Source organism: Larus michahellis, chromosome 7, assembly GCF_964199755.1.
Source record: "Larus michahellis chromosome 7, bLarMic1.1, whole genome shotgun sequence".
NCBI lineage: Eukaryota > Metazoa > Chordata > Aves > Charadriiformes > Laridae > Larus > Larus michahellis.
Genome location: NC_133902.1, coordinates 35,291,752 through 35,311,783, shown reverse-complemented (window position 1 = coordinate 35,311,783; position 20,032 = coordinate 35,291,752). Strand labels below are relative to the sequence as shown.

The 20,032-nt window shown below is 39.8% G+C and overlaps 1 protein-coding gene across 6 annotated transcripts in view; it reads left to right on the top strand.

Moving 5' to 3' along the window:
• RAPGEF4 (Rap guanine nucleotide exchange factor 4) overlaps positions 1 to 20,032 on the top strand; it is a 163,290-nt gene that overhangs the window by 141,144 nt on the left and 2,114 nt on the right. For 3 of the 6 annotated variants that reach the window (XM_074594112.1, XM_074594110.1, XM_074594114.1), the window contains 7 exons: positions 1,920 to 2,045; positions 2,502 to 2,680; positions 7,329 to 7,419; positions 9,603 to 9,653; positions 10,292 to 10,379; positions 10,716 to 10,780; positions 19,319 to 19,373. In XM_074594112.1, coding sequence (XP_074450213.1) covers positions 1,920 to 2,045; positions 2,502 to 2,680; positions 7,329 to 7,419; positions 9,603 to 9,653; positions 10,292 to 10,379; positions 10,716 to 10,780; positions 19,319 to 19,373 — 655 coding nt within the window. The remainder of the gene's footprint in view (positions 1 to 1,919; positions 2,046 to 2,501; positions 2,681 to 7,328; positions 7,420 to 9,602; positions 9,654 to 10,291; positions 10,380 to 10,715; positions 10,781 to 19,318; positions 19,374 to 20,032) is intronic. The other 3 variants (XM_074594113.1, XM_074594111.1, XM_074594115.1) reach the window with 1 other exon arrangement.

Genomic DNA, 20,032 nt, shown 5'->3' with positions numbered 1-20,032 from the left:
AGTGGACTGACTTCAGTAGGCATTAGGGAGGAACACTCAGCACCTTTAAAAAGGTTCTCAGCACTGCATAGCAGAATACATCCCCTTATCTGCTGCATTTTTTCCAAGAGGTATAAACAAATTGAAAAATGTTACGTTACCTCCCTCCCAGTTTAATCCTTTCACATTCCAATTTCTGGCTGCTGCCTGTGCATGTACAATTATTCGCATTACACTTCGCAATTCCCATGTGAAAATTGTTCTGGGTTATATGAATTTTCAAATATGCAATGAGTTTACATCTAAGTGCCTCTTTCCCAGCCTTGGAAAATATGTGTTTGTTATGGTAACAGCTATGTTGTGTTTGTCTCCAAATAGGGGAAAAAAAGCCCTCTTTCAGTCTGTGGGCAATTCTCTTTCCACAGATTTCTACAAATTAGGATTTTCTACACAAAACTGCTGTACCTTTAATTCATACTCTGTCTTAAACTAAAGAAATTTTGTGTTTGTGCAAATCCCAATTCAGAGCAATCTTCAGGCTGTTACAAGATTGATGGCTGTCCTGATTCTTTTAGATAATACTTCGCTTATACACACTATTTTTTAAAATTGTAGGTGGAACTTTTAAGGTAATAATGCCTGTGATTTAGTTTAATTATTTTTAATTAGTTTGTATTATGATGATATTTGAAAGACAAGTTTTCCCTACAGTACAAAGCAAGAACTTGTGCAGAAATAAAGCTCCTACATACTCTGTGTTGTTGAGAAAGTGACTTGACATATTAATCTGGTCAGTCCTTTTTCTGTTGGTAATATAATGTTCTTATATAAAAGGGGATTCATTTAGTAAGCTTATATTTGATATTGCAGTGTGTAAATATGGTCTGTTAATCTTGCAGACTGTATTGAGTTTCAACTCAGAAAGGAGCCTGTTGACAATTCCCTGCTCTGTAATTATCTAACAAAGACCCTATGAGAAATTGAGAAAGAAACTCGTAAGTGAACTCTACTGCCCTCTCCTGGAAACAAAACAATTAAAAAGTCGCATCACAGGAAGCTTTACTGATGTAATGTGTTTGAATTTGCAAGAGGGTTGTTTGTTAATATTTTAGCAGCGCTGGTTAAAACACTTTGACCCTAATATATACAACAGACGACTTCAAATCTGACTCGGTCTCAAGCCATGTTTTAAATCTCTCTCTAATATAAGATTTACTTATGTACAAAACTGTAGATCACATCTCATTTATTGGGTGGTATGGAAGTGTCTTTCAAAAATGTTTTATACTTGAATGGTTTAAAGGATTCTTTCTCATAAGACTGTGTGCGTATAATTTTAATTAGCACAGCCGGGAGTTTTGCAATCACAAATAGTGCATCCGTGTACTGTCAAAGAGAAGGTATGAGGCTTATTTTATAAATGATCAAAAGATCTTGCAATCACTGCAGATTTCTGAAGTACGGCAGATGTAATAATTCTCATCATTAGAATCAGTAATTTGCAGAAGTATTTGGCTTGTGCTTTGTGGCCTAGTTATTTGTGTAAGTGAAAAAGGAAACTGATAACAAAAGCTCTGTGGAAAGACCTATGCTCCTAAACAAACAGACATGCTTTAGTTAGCACAACGTGTATTGAAGTATTTATTTCTGGCTTCAAATTTTATACCAATGCTAAAAATAACACACTGAGAACAGTCTGTTTTATTTCCTTACCGTGCCTCTGAAGGGCTTTCAGAATTTTCCTGACTGTCCTGTGCATAGTGGATACTGATTTTGCACAGGACTTCTCATTTCTTAATGCCGGCCTGTGGTTAAAAGCAAATTTCAGTTTTCCTATTAGAAACATGCTTAGGAAAATGGTCACACTGAAAAAAAAAATCAAAAACATTATGGAAGAAAAGCACCAATCATGCATTTTTATACCATTTTTCCATTTGTAGGCACCATTACCAGAACAAGAAGGACCATCTACTGGTACAGTGGGAACATTTGAACTGATGAGCTCCAAAGACCTAGCACATCAGATGACAATTTATGACTGGGAGCTCTTCAACTGTGTGCATGAGGTATGAGGATCTATCTGTTCAGCAGATTAGAACCTGTTAGAAAATGTTTACTTGTACGTTTTAGATTTGTGCATTATTTGAAAAATTTTCTCTAAGCTTGATTTTCAAAAATATTACAATTAAGCCACCTACAAGTTTTGAAAGTATAAGGCATTCTTAATTTCATAGAAAAATGCAAAAATTAAGTTAAACTTCTCCTGAACATGTGCTGCTTATTGAATTACTTTTGTATGCTTTAAGGTATTAACCTATTTATACAGAGTCTGTAGTTATGCTTTTAGTAAGCCTCAGCTATCGTCTACTGGATTTACAACCTGAATCCGTACAGCAATAATAAACTGCAGTGCACGTTGCAGGCTAGATACTTACCTGGTCATTCTTAGCCTCTTCCCTCTGTCCAAAAGATGAGATTTCTAAAAAAAAAAAATAAATACGCAACTGTTTTCTTTTTCCTAGCTGGAATTGATCTATCACACTTTTGGAAGGCACAATTTTAAAAAGACCACAGCAAATCTGGACTTGTTTTTAAGAAGATTTAATGAAATTCAGTTCTGGGTGGTCACTGAGATTTGTCTTTGCTCTCAACTCAGCAAGCGCGTTCAGCTGTTAAAGAAGTATATTAAGATAGCAGCCCAGTAAGTATACAGTCATCTGTGAGCTGGAAATGAGGTTCTGTATAGTCCATTTATTGTTGGTTTTGTTTTTTATTTTCAGACAGCCACACACAGTAGAGGTTAAAACATTCTCTATTTGGTAATTCTGTCCATTTCCTTACAGAGCTGTGTAGAACCTTGTTAATATATATTCTTCTTTTCTGTCTTACTCATGATTGCTCTTTGATCCATGATCTCTTAGGGGCATATTTTCACATCAAATTTGTGAGTAAATATATTTCAGCTCATTAGGAGAATCCTTCATTTACCTTTACACGCATTAGCAAATATTAATATACGAATTAGTAAATATTAACAAAACTGAGCCTTAATTTTCTTGAGAAGTATTTCTGGTGCTGTTCAGGAAGACCATTCTCAGAATTGCCCTGAGTGGGAAAACTGAGAGTGGAGAGGAAAGAGATGTGGTATGGAGATGATGAGGCTCGTGTTACCTTCAGTCTGCTTGGGATATTTTTCTGATACTTTTGTTTAAAAATGCAATGATACGAATGTCCTTTTTTGTTACTAACTGCTGGCTCAGAGGTTGGATAGCAGGCAATTCCTGCTGTTTTCTATTCTTCTATTCATGTTAAACTCTTCGGAGCCTTCAAGCCAAACATGTTGGCCTCAACGCCTTATCGCTGAGGTCAAGGGCAAGGGTGTGACTGACTCCAGAGGGAGCAGGGCCATGCCTCTGCCCTGCAGAGCTACAGGGTTTTGTCACTGTTGCCCTTTTCTTTCCTTTCCAGTTTGTGGTGTGTTTATTACGTCTGTTGCTGTCTGAACAAACAGTGTGCAGAGGTGTGCAGTGAGGAACTGCCTCTTCAAATGTTTGTCTTTGGCTTTGGGCGTTGTGACTAGAGGCCTTTAGGCTGCCTTCCTGAACGAAGGAGTTAATACTTCCAGTTAAACCATGAACTTTAACTTTTTTGCATTGTCAAGTGTAGTTGTGTGAAGGAAGAGATTACTGTTACAGCTGTGATGCCTCCCTCCTCCCAATTAATAATTCCACATAGCTGAAATCAGCAGTCACATTGAAACTCTGGATGAGGGTGCCTCCCTCCTGCGCGAAAGGCCCCGCTCTGCAAGTACGGACTTCCTTCTGGGAACTGCTTTGGGCCCTCCGGTTGAAGCTGAAGATTTATAAAATCTAGTGGTAGGCACGCAGGATGAGGTTTATATTCAGGACAGAGGACAGAATTTACCTCTTTTAGTTTCTAAAAATACATACGCTGCATATTCCATTATCTCATTCCACAGAGCAAAGCTGGGAAGCAGGCCGCCAGCCTGGCGGGCTGTGTCCAGGAGAGGGCAGTGGCACCCGCACACAGACTCATCGGGGTCTTTTCTAAGCTCAGAGGCATGAAATAGGAAAATGTTGAAATGTGGTAAATTAAGACACAATAGTAATTTCCATAAACACTTGAAATCAAGTATCCTAAAAATTACAGTTAAATATCTCCTTAATAAACTGCCTTAGGGCGTGGGTTCCTCAGTGTCATGGGTTTAATCCTAAACTATTTGCAACAGCTTGACAACCTCCTGTTTACTTCCATGTTTCTGGTATCGCTACAACGCTAAAAATAAATGGCTAAAAGCGGTCTGCTCTGCTGGGTCCTCTTTGTCTCCTAAAAGCAGAGAAATCTGAAGCACAAGATTTCCCTCCGTACGAACAGAGTGGGCAGGTTTAATTGCAGCTGCTGGAAAGGCGCTGGGAAGTTTTGCCAGGCTGGCTGCCCTCTGTGCAGTGCTGCCATGGTAACAGGGGCTACAGCAGGCGGTAAAACAAACACAAAGTGCACCCAAGTTAGAGGGGAGAAAAAGCCAAGAAACTGGATCAAAACACGTGGGCCCAGGCCTTGAAGCAATATCTTTGAGGAAGTTTTGCTTGTGAAGATCCTTGAGACCTAATGAGAACTTTACCCTACCTAGAAGTACTAGACTCATTAGAAAAGTGTTCGGGGAGAACAGTGCTGCACTATTAATCTTAGGCATGACTGGTGGTAACGAGATGCCTTGCACGTACCGATTTTCAAAGGTAACTGTTATTGAGAACCCTGTTTCAATTCTGTGACGGGGGGCTCAGATGCCATCGCAGAAGGCACATCATTTTGTGTCTGCCACCCTGCGCACCCTGTGATGCGTGCTCCCTGTCTGTGCGGGCAAGCGCAAGGCCAGGTGCTGGCTCCAAGTGCCGTGCACACGTGCTTTCAGTTCCAGGAGCCGTTGTTGCCTTTGCATTGGCTGGGAAAGGATGTAGAGGTTACCAGGTTCATCTCTTTTCTCCAGCCATTGCAGAATTAAACTTTCAAACAAAGGGGAGAAGCAAACTATATTTCCTACAGTGAGTTCTTCCCACATTAATTGTATTAGAAAGGCCTTCTAGGATGTACCTGCACATACGTTTATGGATATCCACAAAATCAGTTTGCATATATTTCCCCTTTGCAGATATACCCACAGGCTATTTAGAAGCCTTCTTGTGTATCACTGTAATCAGACAGTTTCATTCAGTTTTTGAAAATCATTCTTTCCAGACATATCCATATGTGATAACCCCAAGGAGCCTGTAAGAAATTTTTGAAGGGTGTGTGTTTACAGGGAAAATTCCAAGATGAATATGCTTGTCTAAGTACCAAGAGATTTTAACCACATGTGTGCTTGTGTTGGAGGCAAGGCTGTGTGCCTATGTGTGTGTTCACAGTTCATGCTAACAGGAAGATTCTTCCAGTACAGTCTGTTTTGGGAGACCTCTGCTCTAACCATACTGTGGTGCTTTGAGGGATCCACTTTCTGACATTTTACAGGCAGCATATATGCAGTGGAGCCATGCAGCACTGTTTCTCCTTCCTTACAGTGGTCCTCTACATGGAACTGAGCTATTTAGTGTAGAGCCTGTAGAACTTACAGAATATTTCGTGTAGAATGTCATACATCTGGATGTATTTTAACAGGGACTTTGTCAAATTACATTGCTTAACGGGGTATTTAGCAAAACATTTCCTTTTTAAAATGAAAGATAGATTCAGATTGTATATTGCAGATAGATACATTTGCAGCTGCCTACTATGTTAGAGCACTACTGCTGTGTGGTACTAATTATTTTTACCATGCCACAATTTATTCTCAATGTCACAGGCTGTGGACAGATATCCCTTTCTGGATTTAGTTGTGCCTGTGGAAGAGGTTATCACTGACAGCCTATCCTGACTGCCTTTCATCCCTGTCTCCCCTCAGATCCACTAACGAGGCACTCCCTGACTTGCTCTACTCAGAATAAGTTGAGGTGGCTTTAACATTTCAGCTTATCTTTGCTAACCTTGCGCACTGTCCCTAATCTGCTGTGGGAGAATTTGTATGAGCAGCTCTGCCAGAAGATCTGAGGGGGCAGCAGTCTCCAACAGACAGACCATCAGATGGGAGAGAGCGTTTTTTTCACGCGCTCAGTGTTCACACAGTGCAGACACAAGTGAGACCCAGATCTAAAGGACTTACCCACTCAATACATCGAGTCTGGTGAAATGGAGGGACAGAAAGAACAGAATAACAATAGGGTGATGTGGCAATTATGGAGTCGGACAGTAGGATGTGATGATTGTACTAATTTTGTCTGGAGCTGAGGATGCCTCAGAGCTAAGAGCGATGAATAAAAAAATCTGTCTGAGAATCATAGCTTAAATCTTGTGAAAGTTTTCTTGGTAAACAGCAAAAGAAGCAGAGACTGAGGTTCTGAAATCAGATGTTGGCAAATCAGTTGTGAAAAATAGCAAATTATTTGCAGGAACCTAGTGAGACACAGATTTATGAGATCTGGGCTTTGTTCTCTCTCTTCCCATTGAGTCAATGAGCCACCTGATGCAGTCGTGTGGGCTGCTCCTGTCAGATTGTGTCTACTCCTGCATATGCTGTATTGTATCTTCCATAATACTCGGTTACACATTTTTTCCTGATTGGTAACAAAAGTTCTCCTTTGCATTAGGGATAAAGCGTGACCTAGAACTCCTAGTGCCCAGGACCTCTTAAAGGATGCCGATAACAAAGGGCAGTTCTTTGCTTGAAACATCCTAAAGAGTTCCAAAATCTACAAGTACTAGGTAGAAATCATATACAGCGAGAGAGGTCACTGGCACACAGGCATCTCTAGACAGCTGGTCTTCTCCCTTTAAAAATACTCAGTGCCCCTGTAAACTGCGATGGAGATTGTCTAGGGACAGCTTCCAGCATTCAGTAGCTGTTCAGAAGCTGTCAGCACATTCTGCAGCAACGGAGGTTGTAAACCAGTTGCTTCCACTGTTTCTGGTATTCCCTGGGACTGAATTGAACCCCGTCTCAGGACTGTGTTTCTGGGTGTGGAGGAGCTTCAAAGACTCCTTTAATGTCCTGCAGAAGCTGGCACTCAGTGAAATGGAAGCAGGAGGTCATTTTAGGAGGAAGGGGAAAGGAGCCTCCGGAGAATGGTGGATTACTCACACGTTGGTGAAGCGGTGTGCCGCAGGCATGCTGGCCAGGGCTGCATGCAAATTCAGTCTCATCTATGCTAGATGCCTGGGTTCAGCTCTCTTCAGGTTGTCATGTGTACTTGTGTCCTGACCGATACGTGCAACTTAAAACCTGGCCCTTTGTGTTTCAGCTGTAAAGAATACAAAAATCTGAATTCCTTTTTCGCTATTATTATGGGACTGAGTAATGTTGCTGTGAGCCGTCTCTCGTTAACGTGGGAGGTAAGTCTTAGCTAAAATCCAATTCCAAGAAGTTTGACTGGAATTTGTGCTTTTGGTTAGCAAAAACATCACTTGGGCCTTTATTATTGGTAAAATTAGATCTACTAATTCAACTCCTGTGCAGAAGCCTTTAGCTAAGGCTGACAATTCTTATTAGTAAGGCAGTATATCCATGGATGTGTTGAATACTCGCAAGCATTTAACAAGAGTGACAACAGCAGCTTCTATTGATGAGCTAAACTGCCCAACAGATGAGCGAGTTAGCCAGTTAACATCTTACATCAGCCCATCCTCTGACTGTACTGATCATTCAGTGAGATCGCTCCATAGATACTTCTCTAAAATCCGTCCTCTGTTTATACATCTTATTTTCTGATCTCCATATGGACTCTGTGGCCCTATTAAAATGTGGGTTTGTCCTAACCAGTTCTGGTTTTCTCTCTGACATGCATTCCCCTGCTTGCTGTCAGTTTAGTCTTCATTCTCAAACCTTCCACCTTTTTCTGTGGCTTTGCTGTTTTGTATGTGAGGATATAAAAAGGGTGCAATGTCCAGCAGGGAGAGATAGTAAGCACATGTAACCGCTAAGAACATACTGGTTGTCAAAAGCAGCGCAGATTTGAATGCGCATGTATTTTGTTCATTTGACATTCAAAATAGTTAGCATGACTGAGGTCATTGGTGCAACTGGGACCAAAATTTGAACACTTTTAAAAAAGAGCTCCGAAATAGATCAGACTAAGACACCAGTCCTATTTTCAAAAGTACATGTTGCGCGTGGTATATACAATCGGTGCTAAAAGAAAAGATTTGCAGATCAGTTTCTCCAAATAATGACCCTTCATTTGTGGCTATTGAGAGGAATAGTTGGGAGAGCTGAGACAGTACAGGAGGGAAGAGGGAATTGCATGTACCTACTATATATGGCAATCTGAAATGGGCACAGGGTCTGAGCTGGAGGGGCACAGATCATTTCTAGGTGCGGGGTATGAACTTGAGTTCAGGGAAATGTTAATCATGCTCTGATTCTGTAGGCAGTCAGTTTATAAAGAGAATCTCTGGAGCTTGATTTTTAGCCAGATATATATACAGAATATGCTTTAAAAAAAAAAAAAACATGTCAAGACTTGATTTTTGCTATATTATCATGCATTTACATTAGTTGCATGCACAAATTAGATATTTGCAGGTGCAAATGTCCAATTATACCACTTATTTCACAAATACCTAATCTGCATGCATATGCAAACTAGGCACAGAGTTGTTCACACACATCATTAAAAATTAGGCCCTTGCTGTGGCACAGTGTAAATATCTTACTAGGGTACACACTTCAAATGCAGAAAGTATTGCAAAAAATCATTTCTGCACTATAAAGTCTCTATTAATTTTTAATGTTACCCGCTGCCAGCAGTAGTCTGATTTAATTTCTTATTAAAACTAGAAAGCTGACATATTCTGAGCATGCATAAAACATTACTGTGATCTCTGAAACTAATTTATAACGCATCTTACGGTGTTTATAGTAAAGTTATTTAATATATATAACATAACATGAAGGGGAAAGAAAATATTTGGTAAAGCCCATCTCATCGCAATCACTGCCTGATCAACTGACCGTGATTTATTTGTATAGGTATTGTGGACTGAAAGACTATTCGTTAATTTATACCCCAGAAAGCAGCAGAGGCCCTTGGCTGCTGGGCACGCATTGAGCAATAGTTGGTGATACATCAGCACGAACAAAAAAACCTTGCGAGGGCAGTTCATCATAGGTATGAATAATTAAGCTGAGCTACCCCTACGCAAGCTATGTGTAAATTATATTTTCAGATAGCCTATAATCAGGAGTGTCCTGAAACCATTGGCTTGAACTTTCACTTACATTCTGAATTCAGTGATTGCAGTGTGAGCCAAACAAAAATCTGAATCAAAACATCCTAAAGGAGTAAATTCAAGTTGGGGTTTAAATCAGGATCCAGGTTTCATGGCTGGTCCCGTCTCTATTTATAATCTGGTTGCTAGGAGACATGTTGTATTTTAGATTAGCACATTGTTAGAAATATCTGGCAAAAAGAGCACTTTCCTGACTTAGGGCGTTGTAGATGGAACTAGCATTTACAGTAAAATTACCACACAAATTGGATTTAATTAAGGTTTGCTATTTTTGTTTTTATTAACAGAAACTTCCAAGCAAGTTCAAGAAGATCTATGCAGAGTTTGAAAGCTTAATGGTGAATAGCAATAGATCCCTTATTCTATGCACAATCTGAGCTAATTCAGTTTCTGAGTAACTGATTTGAATTCCTTGATTCAGAACATTTTATATGTCCTTGTTTGACTTTAAGAAGTTTATGATCCCATTTTAGAGCTGCTAAAACAAGTATGTATGACTAATAAATTATACTCTTAGGAACCTACTCTGAGAGAACTTATGTACCACTCAAAGTTAATCTGGGAACTCAGAAAAGCTTTATCACATGTTTTCCGATAGTACATATGGGAAATTACATTTTCCAACCTGGATTTTTCCAGGCAATACATTTTAGTGTTACAACATATGCAAAACTGGATCTGCAGCTGCAAGGAGGGAGGAAAAAATGTGTCGTTCCTTTTATGAACAATTTTTTTGTAATCATATCTTACCTTGCTATTTGGCATGAAAAACGTTTGTGTTTAGCAGCTGCATTTTCATCATGTAAGCTATATGGGAGAATGATAAAAGGTGTCTTGGTTTGCAGATGCACTTTAAAGGCACAGGAGAAAATAATGATTTTAATAAATGCTGTGACATCTAAATGAATGCATACAGTGTCTCAATACGTATAATAACACATAGTAGTAATTATTTGATTTCTCTTTTTTTCTTAAGGATCCATCAAGAAACCATCGGGCCTACAGACTAACTGTAGCTAAATTGGACCCTCCAATAATTCCTTTCATGCCACTACTTATAAAAGGTAAGCTTGGATGTTACCAGAATTATTAACTTGAAAGCTATTTGTCAAATATTTGAAGAATGAGAGTAGCAGCAATAAAAAGCAAAAATCAATCTCAGTGTGAGGTATGATCTTTCTCCATTATAAAGAGCATGACACAGAGACAAGAAAAACTGCTTTAGTACATCAGAATATCATACCTCAATTTTACTAGTCTCAGAAATGCTGCAAATTAAGAACTAAATGTTTTACTTTTATAGCTGCTTTGATTTTTGTAAGGGATAGATAAAATGTTCCGCTGTTTTGTATGGACACAATTCAGTAATGGGCTTTTATGTGGCTTTTATTTCTATACAGACATGACGTTTACTCATGAGGGAAACAAGACATTCACTGACAATCTAGTAAACTTCGAAAAAATGGTATGTATGACATATTTGAAATGAAAATTTAAAAAGACCTCCCTACTCGTCTCTTCAAGAGTGAACTTCTCAACAATGACTCCCAGGGCTAGAGAAAGTGAAGGCAGGACCAAGAGCTGGCAAAAATAGTCTGTGTTGTGCGCAGTGCTTGGGGACCTCTGGGTTTCTGCAAAACCTCATAGAGGTGGAGAAGCAACTGCCCACTGAGCCATGCACAGCCAAAATGCTTCCTAGGAGAGGCAAGCAGCAGTGACAGGAAGCAGAGTTGTTAGAGACAATTTTTAATAGCCAGTTTGGGATCAGGCTGTGATTTTAACTGCTCTTCCTTTGAACAGGACTGAACTGCCTCAGGCTGGGATAGTTCCGCATTGCTCCTCAGAGAATGAAAGCAGCTTTAGTACAGAATGTGCACAACATCTTATTTTCTTCTTTCCTTTAATAAGTGAAAAGAGACTTCTCTGACTTGATTGCTTTCATATTGGAAAGGGCGATCAATGATAGAAGGTTAGATTATGCTCAAATTTGATTTATTTTAAATCCTGCACTTCAGCTTTCATGATTTCAAACAGCGTTGTCAAAAACTCTAGGCCGGCAACTTCCCATGGCAGAAATTTCGACTGAAACTCAAGTTTCAAGTAAGAAGCAGTTTTCTTGGTGATTCCGTGATTCTTGGTTGCTAAGGCCATGTTGTTAATTAATGTGGTTAATGACACCTACATCTGAGAACGAGGGTTAGCCAAGCCCAGCTATGAGCAACTGCACTGCAAAACCAAACTTGACTTACTGTTTCTGCAGTAAAGCTCCACTCAGCAGCCATGCTAGAGCGTATCTACTCTGGCACCTCTATCTGCATGTTCTTAGTACTACAGTAACCAGAACAACCCCGTGGTTATTTCCACTGCACTGCAGAGGAGCTTGTCTTACCTGCTGAGCACTGATACCACAGAGGGGAATCGGCTCTTTAGAAAACTTCACAGTGATATCATCATTCTGAGTTAATTCTTCTCTTAGATTTTAGTCTGCAGCTCCAGGACAGCCTCTGTCCTAGGATGAAAGTACCTCTCTACTAAGCTGAGACTTTTTTGTGGGAAAACCATAGTGCTAATGCCTGAGTAAGAGCCTGACCTCACTTTGCAATAATGACATTCTTTAATTGCATACGCAGACTGTGTTGCCATCTCCTTCCAAAGGTCTTGAGCCTTCTATCTCCAGAAAAGGGCTTTTTCCTGGACTACTTGTTATAATTAGATGATAGATAAATAGATATATTTTAGTGTAGGTAGTGAATATTTTGAGGAACACAAAGAGACCTCAGACTTGACTGGAGCACCTCCGAAGCAGGAGGGATGGCAGCTGCATTGCTGTAGCCATGGCTCTGTGGCTGGCTCTGTGTTCTCCACCTCACTTGGCCTACTTAAACCTCCTGAGCCAGAAGAGCTGGTACATCCGCAGGCCTCAGAGCTGAACGCCTCAGGCTCTTCTTTATGCCTGATCATGTGTAAAAGCCATTACAGGAGGCAGGTGCTCTCCTGTGAGCACTTGCCCATAGACAGAATTTCAACCCAGCCTTGTCATTTAGAAATGGTTCTGCACCACTCTGTACCACAGTTTGGCACTCCCAAGGCCAAGACTGAATTTTGTAGCAGCTTAAACTGATCTATATCTGGGCTGCTGCAGATCTGCCCTTTTCACCCTAGTCTGCACGTTGCCTCATCTTCAGGTGTATGTTATTTCCAGAACGTGGATTTACTAGTAGTACCCAAAGGTGTTAAATAAAATTTTGTACTGCATGAATGTAGTATCACCCATTTTGATCAATAATCTAAGCTTTGAGCATTTCCTTTAGGAGGGGAAAGTGAAGATCAATTAATGTATTTTTGATGCTATGTATTTTTCAAAGAATCAACATAATGTCTCATGTTCCTCCATGCAACAGAAAGGGAAATGTTCTCCTTTCTCAGTATTCTAAAACTTTGTTCAGTTAGTGCTCTACCTAAAAGCTCACTCTGCGTTTTCTCCAAGCCTTACTACAAGTATATCTTTTGTGTTTTTAATGTTCTTCACTGGCTATTCTGCATGCTTCTATGGTGTTTTTACTGCTTCTCTCAACCCATATCTCTTCACAGAAACATGTATTCAGATTCCACCCACATAATGCATTCAAATCCTAATGTGGACCTGGCGGGTTTTAGCTTTTTGCATGTGTCATCAGGTCAAGCAGAGAAGAAAAGCCTACTGTTAAACCTCAGTCGCTACCGCCTACTTGTGTTAAGCTTACAACTGTCATATCCACACATAATTGCCAGATATTAACTAGTGAAGACAAGACCACTCAGCCAGATAACACACAGATAAATTCAGCTCTCTTTACATAAGTATAAACTCAAGGTAAATCTGTGATGTTATTCTGCTATTTTCAGGAGAAAAGCAGAAACCAGATTTCCTCACAGGAATCCTGTCCTGCGATTTGTTGTTTCTGCCGCTTTGTTCTGCTGCATGATGTTCTGTCACAGGCAGATGGAGATACCTCTGAATAATACTGCTGGAAGCCACTCTATTACTGATGTCTCTAAAGCATCTTCCTTCTTTGGAAAATCATTTCCCTTGATCCATCCTAACTTTGATGGTTGCTGAAGTTTATGAATAAAAATATCTGGGCAGTTGCCATGGGTGGTGCCATTTGCCACCGGAGGAGGTGGGTCCCTCCGTCTCTCGTGTAAGCACAGTGATGAAACTGAGAACAGCCTCTGGCATCGTGTCTGCATTCTCACCACAGAGCTCTGATCCCGACAGCTGATGTGCTGCTGACAACTTTATTCCTGTAACTGGCAGCCAAAAGTAGAAGTTTGATCTAGTGGCATCTCTTCAGCTGAAACAGCTTCCTTTAAATCTTTTATATTTTCTGATGTTTCTGTTATTATTTATATTAAACAATGCATCTTAAAACAAGCAGGAGCTGTCAGACAGTGCCTGAGCCAGGAGTTCCCCGCGTGCCAGGAACAGCGAGGCCTGGTTCCGTAAACGTTTGTGTTTCATGGCTGCCTGGGCTCTGCTCAGAGCTCTCCTCGTGGCCGGGGTATGTGTGCTTTCTTCATGGCTGGGGAATTCTGTGTGAATAGGCTTTTGTCATAACATAGGAACTTGCACTACAGCCTTTTCCCTGAAGGAGACAGGAGAAGAGGGCACTTACACGATCTTTCTCTTGTCCACAGCCATCTATTTTCATAGAAAATTGGTAGGAGCTTTCTTATGTTTGAAAACTTTGTGTTCTTTTTTTCAAATTTGACAAAATTATCCAGAGAAGGGAAAAACAGACAGATGGTTTTAAACCACATTAGCCTAGGTTTTTTTTTTAGCAAGTCAAGCTGAAAAGGAAAGGGATTGAGTCAATTTTTTCCTGCTACACTTTCCCATAAATCAGTATTTTCAGAGGCGTAGTGGCACAACTGTGGTCTTGGCGGTAGTGGGGGGACATCACTCTGCAGAACATTGCTGAGCTTTACCTGCTGCTGCCTTTGGTTTTTTTGTTTGTTTGTTTATTTTGTTGGGGGTTTTTTGTTTGGTTGGTTTTGGTTTTGCTTTGCTTGCCTTTTGCCTGCTCCTTCTTCCCCTTCCCCATCTCCCCATCTCCATGGATGCCTTTTATCTGGAGGAGGCTGTGAGGAGTGGGAGGGCAGGGACAGCCAGCCAAGGAAGAGAATACCGTGTTTGGTAGAGCCACTGCTATGTGTAAAGACAGAAATTTGTAACTGGACCCACTTGGTTTGTACAAGATGTGGCCAAACAATATTGAATGTGTCTGAAATAGGTATACTCTTTGTATTTGCACTGTGCTTGTGCTCTTTACTGTGCCATTTATTGCATGATGCAAAGGAGTGGGGTGGAGAAAACAAGCATTTGGCCTTAAAATCCAGCCTGGAGCATGTTATTTATACCTTTATCAGTAAGTAAACAGAATAACTAAATCACTAGTATTACTAGCGTAAGCATTTAGTAAAAGGCTTTGTCTTCAATACCAAACAAGACATGGTTTTAGAGAAGTATTGAGGGTCTTTTACTTATCTCATTGTAAGAAGCTGATGGAGACAAGGTACAAGCTGTTTCCACCATGTACCTTCTAGGTTGGCATATACTCCATGACCTTGTGTGGTAAAAACTACCTGCATCTTTCCTCCTCTAGTAAGTTGTCAGTAGATGTTAGTTGTAAATGTTGTTTTGGAAGACCCATCTATGTAAAAACTGAAGACGTATTTGTCATAGAGGAACAAGCAATGAATAGGCTTGTAAAGTTTTGGAAATTATGTAGTTGTAGTTTGGCAGGTTGAGGACATTTTGAGAGCTGCAAGTAGGTGAAAGATAAAAAGATGGCAATAGACAGCAAACACAACTAGTTTGTGATCTAGAATGCACATTTGTCTTTTAGGTCCATTAATGACCCTCTTTTCAGGTGAAGGAGAGCCCCCAAAACTGTCAGTAGTATTAGTTCCTATAAACTCTGTATGATTTAGCAGATACAGGACAACCTACAACCTGCAGCGCAGTACGTGGCAATAGATAACATTCAAGTGACACTGCTTTTATAGCTATATATTTAGAAAAATGTAAAAGCCCACTCCTAGAATTACATCTTGCCAGGGAAAGAAGAGAGAGGAAAGTGAGGGAAGTACTGAGCATGACTCTCCGTAAGGACAGACAGTATTTCATACTCTTGACCACTTACTGATTTGTGCTTTTTTCAAATCTCAGCTGCATAATCCTGACTGCCAGTACAGAATTTTGTATTCATAGAGAGCGGGAAGATGCAATTACTTGGGAACTTTATCAGTGCCATTTCTCAAGTCATCAGACAGCCTGAACAAAGATCACTTTCCGTGGCACCATCTCCGCGTCGCACTACCCAGCATGTCTCAGAAATGGCACCTGTAGAGGGAGCAGAAGTCACGAGAGAGCTCTCAAAGTGCTGACCTGCCATAGCAGCACAAGACAGTGCCATGGTGCTGGCCACTGATGCTTCTTTTTGTCAAGTCTCTTCACCCTTCAGGTGTGAAATGAGGATTAGAAAATCTGCGCATATTGGTTTTCGGGTTTTGTGGAGATGAACAAAAGGGAATTCACACTCTCATCCTTATGCAAAAAAAGGGCAAACATTCTTTCATTTTTGGAACATAAAGATTATGCAAAAAGTGTGTGACTAAAGCCCTTAGTAGTTTTCTATGGCATGTATGAATATTTATAACATTTAGAAACCTGGGTTTGGAGTGGATTAGAAGATAATATGCTGGCCTGCTGCCACTATTCCAGACTGCGTAAAACTTGAAAGGGTATTGTTGTGTATATATAGCATGCTGGTAGTAGCAGTGGCTTGGTGTATTATGCAATTGGTTCTATTTCAGAAAGATCCAAATTTAGGTTTGTATGGCTTTTTGATGATGGTCTATCTTAGCACAGTGAGTAAACAGAGGTTAATTTTTGCAGGCATTGACTAGAGGTAATCCTCTACTTGGAGAAAAATTGTAAGGAGCTGGCAATTAAACTTCCATCTGAACATTTTTTCTGTACGTGTTTCTAGTTTTCTTGAATCAAAAGAAGACAATCCAACTTATCTACAAGATTCAGGAAAAGAAATTCACTTTTGCTTGAAATGCCGGTTTTCTGTTCAATTCACACCTTCCAAAGAGGAGCTCTTTGGAGTTTATATTAGAAAGTACAACAGCACCTGGAAAAAAGCAATGTGAAAGGAGCTCTTCGAGGATACATAATGCTCCAGACTCTCCCCATTGGGGCGTGATGATGTCTTCTGCCACGGTTCCTCCATTTATTCTACCTTAACACCCACTTCCTCATTCCTTTGTGTTACATCATTGCCAGGATACTTCTGAATGCATAGATTGAATGAGATTATCCTCAGGAATAGGCAAAGTAACTTCTTAAAATGAAGCCTTTCAGCCAACTGAAAGAAGCCAGGCAGTTCAGCCTTTAACTAGAAGTCAGACAAGTTCATTGCCACTTTGGTTTTCCTTGCCTGGAACGAGAAATTCAGAAACAGTGGTAACTTTTTTAAAACCTTTGCTATACACATAATTTGTCTTTCGCTACAATACAGCTTTACAGTAATTATTCTGAATGTTATGCTTTTTTTCAGAACAAATTCCCCACATAAAGGAAAAAAAAAAAAAGAGTAAAGTGGTTTGTAAGAACACACTTTTTTTGGTAAATCTAAGTTTTCACCTAAGAAATTTATTATCAAACAATGAGTCTACAGTCTAGCTCCAAAGATCATTAAGATATGAGGCTTCAAAACCTAAACATTTACACATCAAGCAACACTACCTATCTTCATAAAAATGAAGTGTCCTTAGCAAAGCTTCCTTTGAAGTTAGACACTCTTGAAACTTCATCAGATTGGCTGGTCCAGTTCAACTTTACAGTCTCTCCTTCAAATATTTTAGGGGAGTACTTTTTGAAATGGTATAAATCAAAATAGCAGCATCATGTAACAGACGCAAATACGAATCCACAGAGTTATGAAACGTTCACATTTACATGTTTGTGCTGTTTTGATTTTCATTTGTTTGGGTTAGACTCAAGAACCAACACTGCAATGTGCAGTGCTTTCTGTCTCAATCCAGTATTATAATGGGTGCTTATCTTGGAGTATTTAAGAGGTTCCATTGAAGTCAATGGGGCTTATTCATACGCTTAATGCTAAGCACATATGAGAATGTTTGCAAGGTAAGTGCCTTAGAAAATCTGCCTAGTAGTAATGGCTTGAAGAGGTATGAAAATTAACATAGGATAAAAATTACTCTTACTTGAAATCTATTTATTTTCCACATGTAAATACATATGACTTTAGGAACAATGTGAGCAGACATGTATCCAAATTCCCTAAATCTTTTGGGAACTTGTGTTTTACTATTAAAATATTGTAGATTAGTTTCAGAATAGCTACATTTCATTTGATTATACAATGTGTAATCCATGAAAATGTAGTACATGATGTATCAGTAGTGTTTCTAATGCTGACCACCACCCATACCTGGTTTTGTATGCTTGACAGTGCAATAAAATGTCTAAGATTATTCAGTATGAGCGTAAGGAATGTTTCACATTGGTGCATTCCCACATCTGGAATGACAGATTTCACAGAGGTATTTTATTTATAACATCATTTTCACCTAAGATTATAACTGTGTATTAATTGTGAGGAGAGTATGCTGTAAATTTTACTGTTTACTAGGAAGAAATATATCATTCCATTGTGTGAGGGTTTATTCCATTATGTGAGGGCTTGTTAATCTCACACAAAATTTCAAGGAGGTAGGAAGCAGCCTGGTGAGAGCGTGCTGTGTTAAAACAGGTCCCTGTGTTGTCATCATGGGACCGCCTTAAAGTGCTGGAACAAACGTTACACTCTGAGTAGGAATTGCATTTCCCTCCTCTGCTTTTTCTTAATCTAAGCAAAAGAAACTGACACAAATGTTGTCCTTATAATAGTGATTCAATCAAACTATCTAGCTAAGGAATTCAGTTTTACTGCTGAATTTAAAGTTTATTTGATATTATGCAGAACAACTAATTTTGCCCCCGCACTGGTGGGTGTATTGCCTGTGTGGTGCTGATCACACAAGCCAGTTAAAATTCTGCAGTCCAGAACTAACCTGAAATGTTTTGCTTTATGACTTACCTTCGTTTCTGTTCTTAAAAACTATTGTAAAAGAGCATCTGGTTTATCAAAGCAAAATGTATTGATTAATATTTTCTTACCTAAGTGAGTGAAATGATGGCTTATTTACTGAAGAGCAACCACAGCCAAGAAGGACTGAAGTGATGTCTGCTTTTTTTGTGAATTGCCAGTAGAAGTGTCCACAAAAGTGAATCCACTTTTCAGGTTGGGTTAGATACACTTGTGCAAGCTAACGCTGTCTGACAGGTCCGTTTGATGAAACTTGCCCACGCGGCCACAGTTCTAACCGTGGCCTTCTCACCCGTGAATCAAGCACGCTTCCAGAGGGAATCCATGAACATACACCCTCACATGCTCATTTTACACTGTCATTGTCCAGGAGGGCTGCATTTTAAACTCAAACTCATAGGGAAGGTGAAAGCTCTTTAATGGCTGAGTGTGTTCTAGAAATGGCCTTGCTGTTAGGACCTAATGGTCTGAAAATGAAGGTGTGTACATACTCCAAGTTGTTCCACATGATATTCCTTTTACTTTTCAATGGGGGAAGATGGTATCAAAGAAAGGCACATTGAAGGGGCTGATTTTCATTCTTAGTTAAGGCCTTTTACAGCATCCAAGCAAGAGAAAGGGTTCTCTGAGCGCATGTAAATTACACTCATGCTCATTTAAAGCCTGTGTAAATGCAAATCACACCCTACACATGAGGGCATCAGCATTAAAATTATATTTTCATTCATATGACTGCTTTTATTGGCATATGTCTTCACACTCAGGCACAGTTAGGTGCTTCGTTTAAATGATGATGAAATACAGTGCTTGTTCTCTGATTGCATACCATCTTTTCTTTCCAGCGCATGATTGCCAACACTGTCAGGACGGTGAAATTCTGCCGAAGCCAATCTTTCAGTAAGTGTATTACAACATCTGCACAGTCAGCATTAGCATCAGTAGCTACAGTAATTACAACTAATTCTGTGTGTACCACAACTCAAAAGCCTGGTTTCCAGTGATGCTTCTATGTTTGGATCCTCCGATGTTTCACAGGGTGAAATATCTTTCAGGAAGCTCTAATAACCCCCCTCTCCTCCATCTCTTTTCCAAGCATGTGAAGGTGCTAAATATCTGTGAGGTCTCTACCCATCTGTCAAATTAGAATTGGTTGAAATTAGCCACTGTGTTCAGAAGTGGCTGAAATAAGGCCAGCAGACAGCAGCACACAGATCCAGCCAAGATACTTGCTCAGATAAACCCTGTTTTTATAGGAAACCAGTCCGGAAACATGACGTTTATAAATGACATAACCGCATAAGGTGATGACCTTAAAACCTGTTTGTCAGTATAATTACCAGAACTTAGTTGAGGCCATGTAAGATGACAGAGCTGTATGATCAAACATCCCATCTCGGTGCCCTGTCAGTCCCCGTCACACTGGCATTTCTTCAGCGCTTCATTTTGCCTCACAGCAGCCTTCCTCTTTCTCAAAGAACAGAGTAAATAATATAAACCAATATATTTTTATAAAACTAGTTTCTTTCCATCTGGGTCAAAGCTTAACTCTAGAAGAT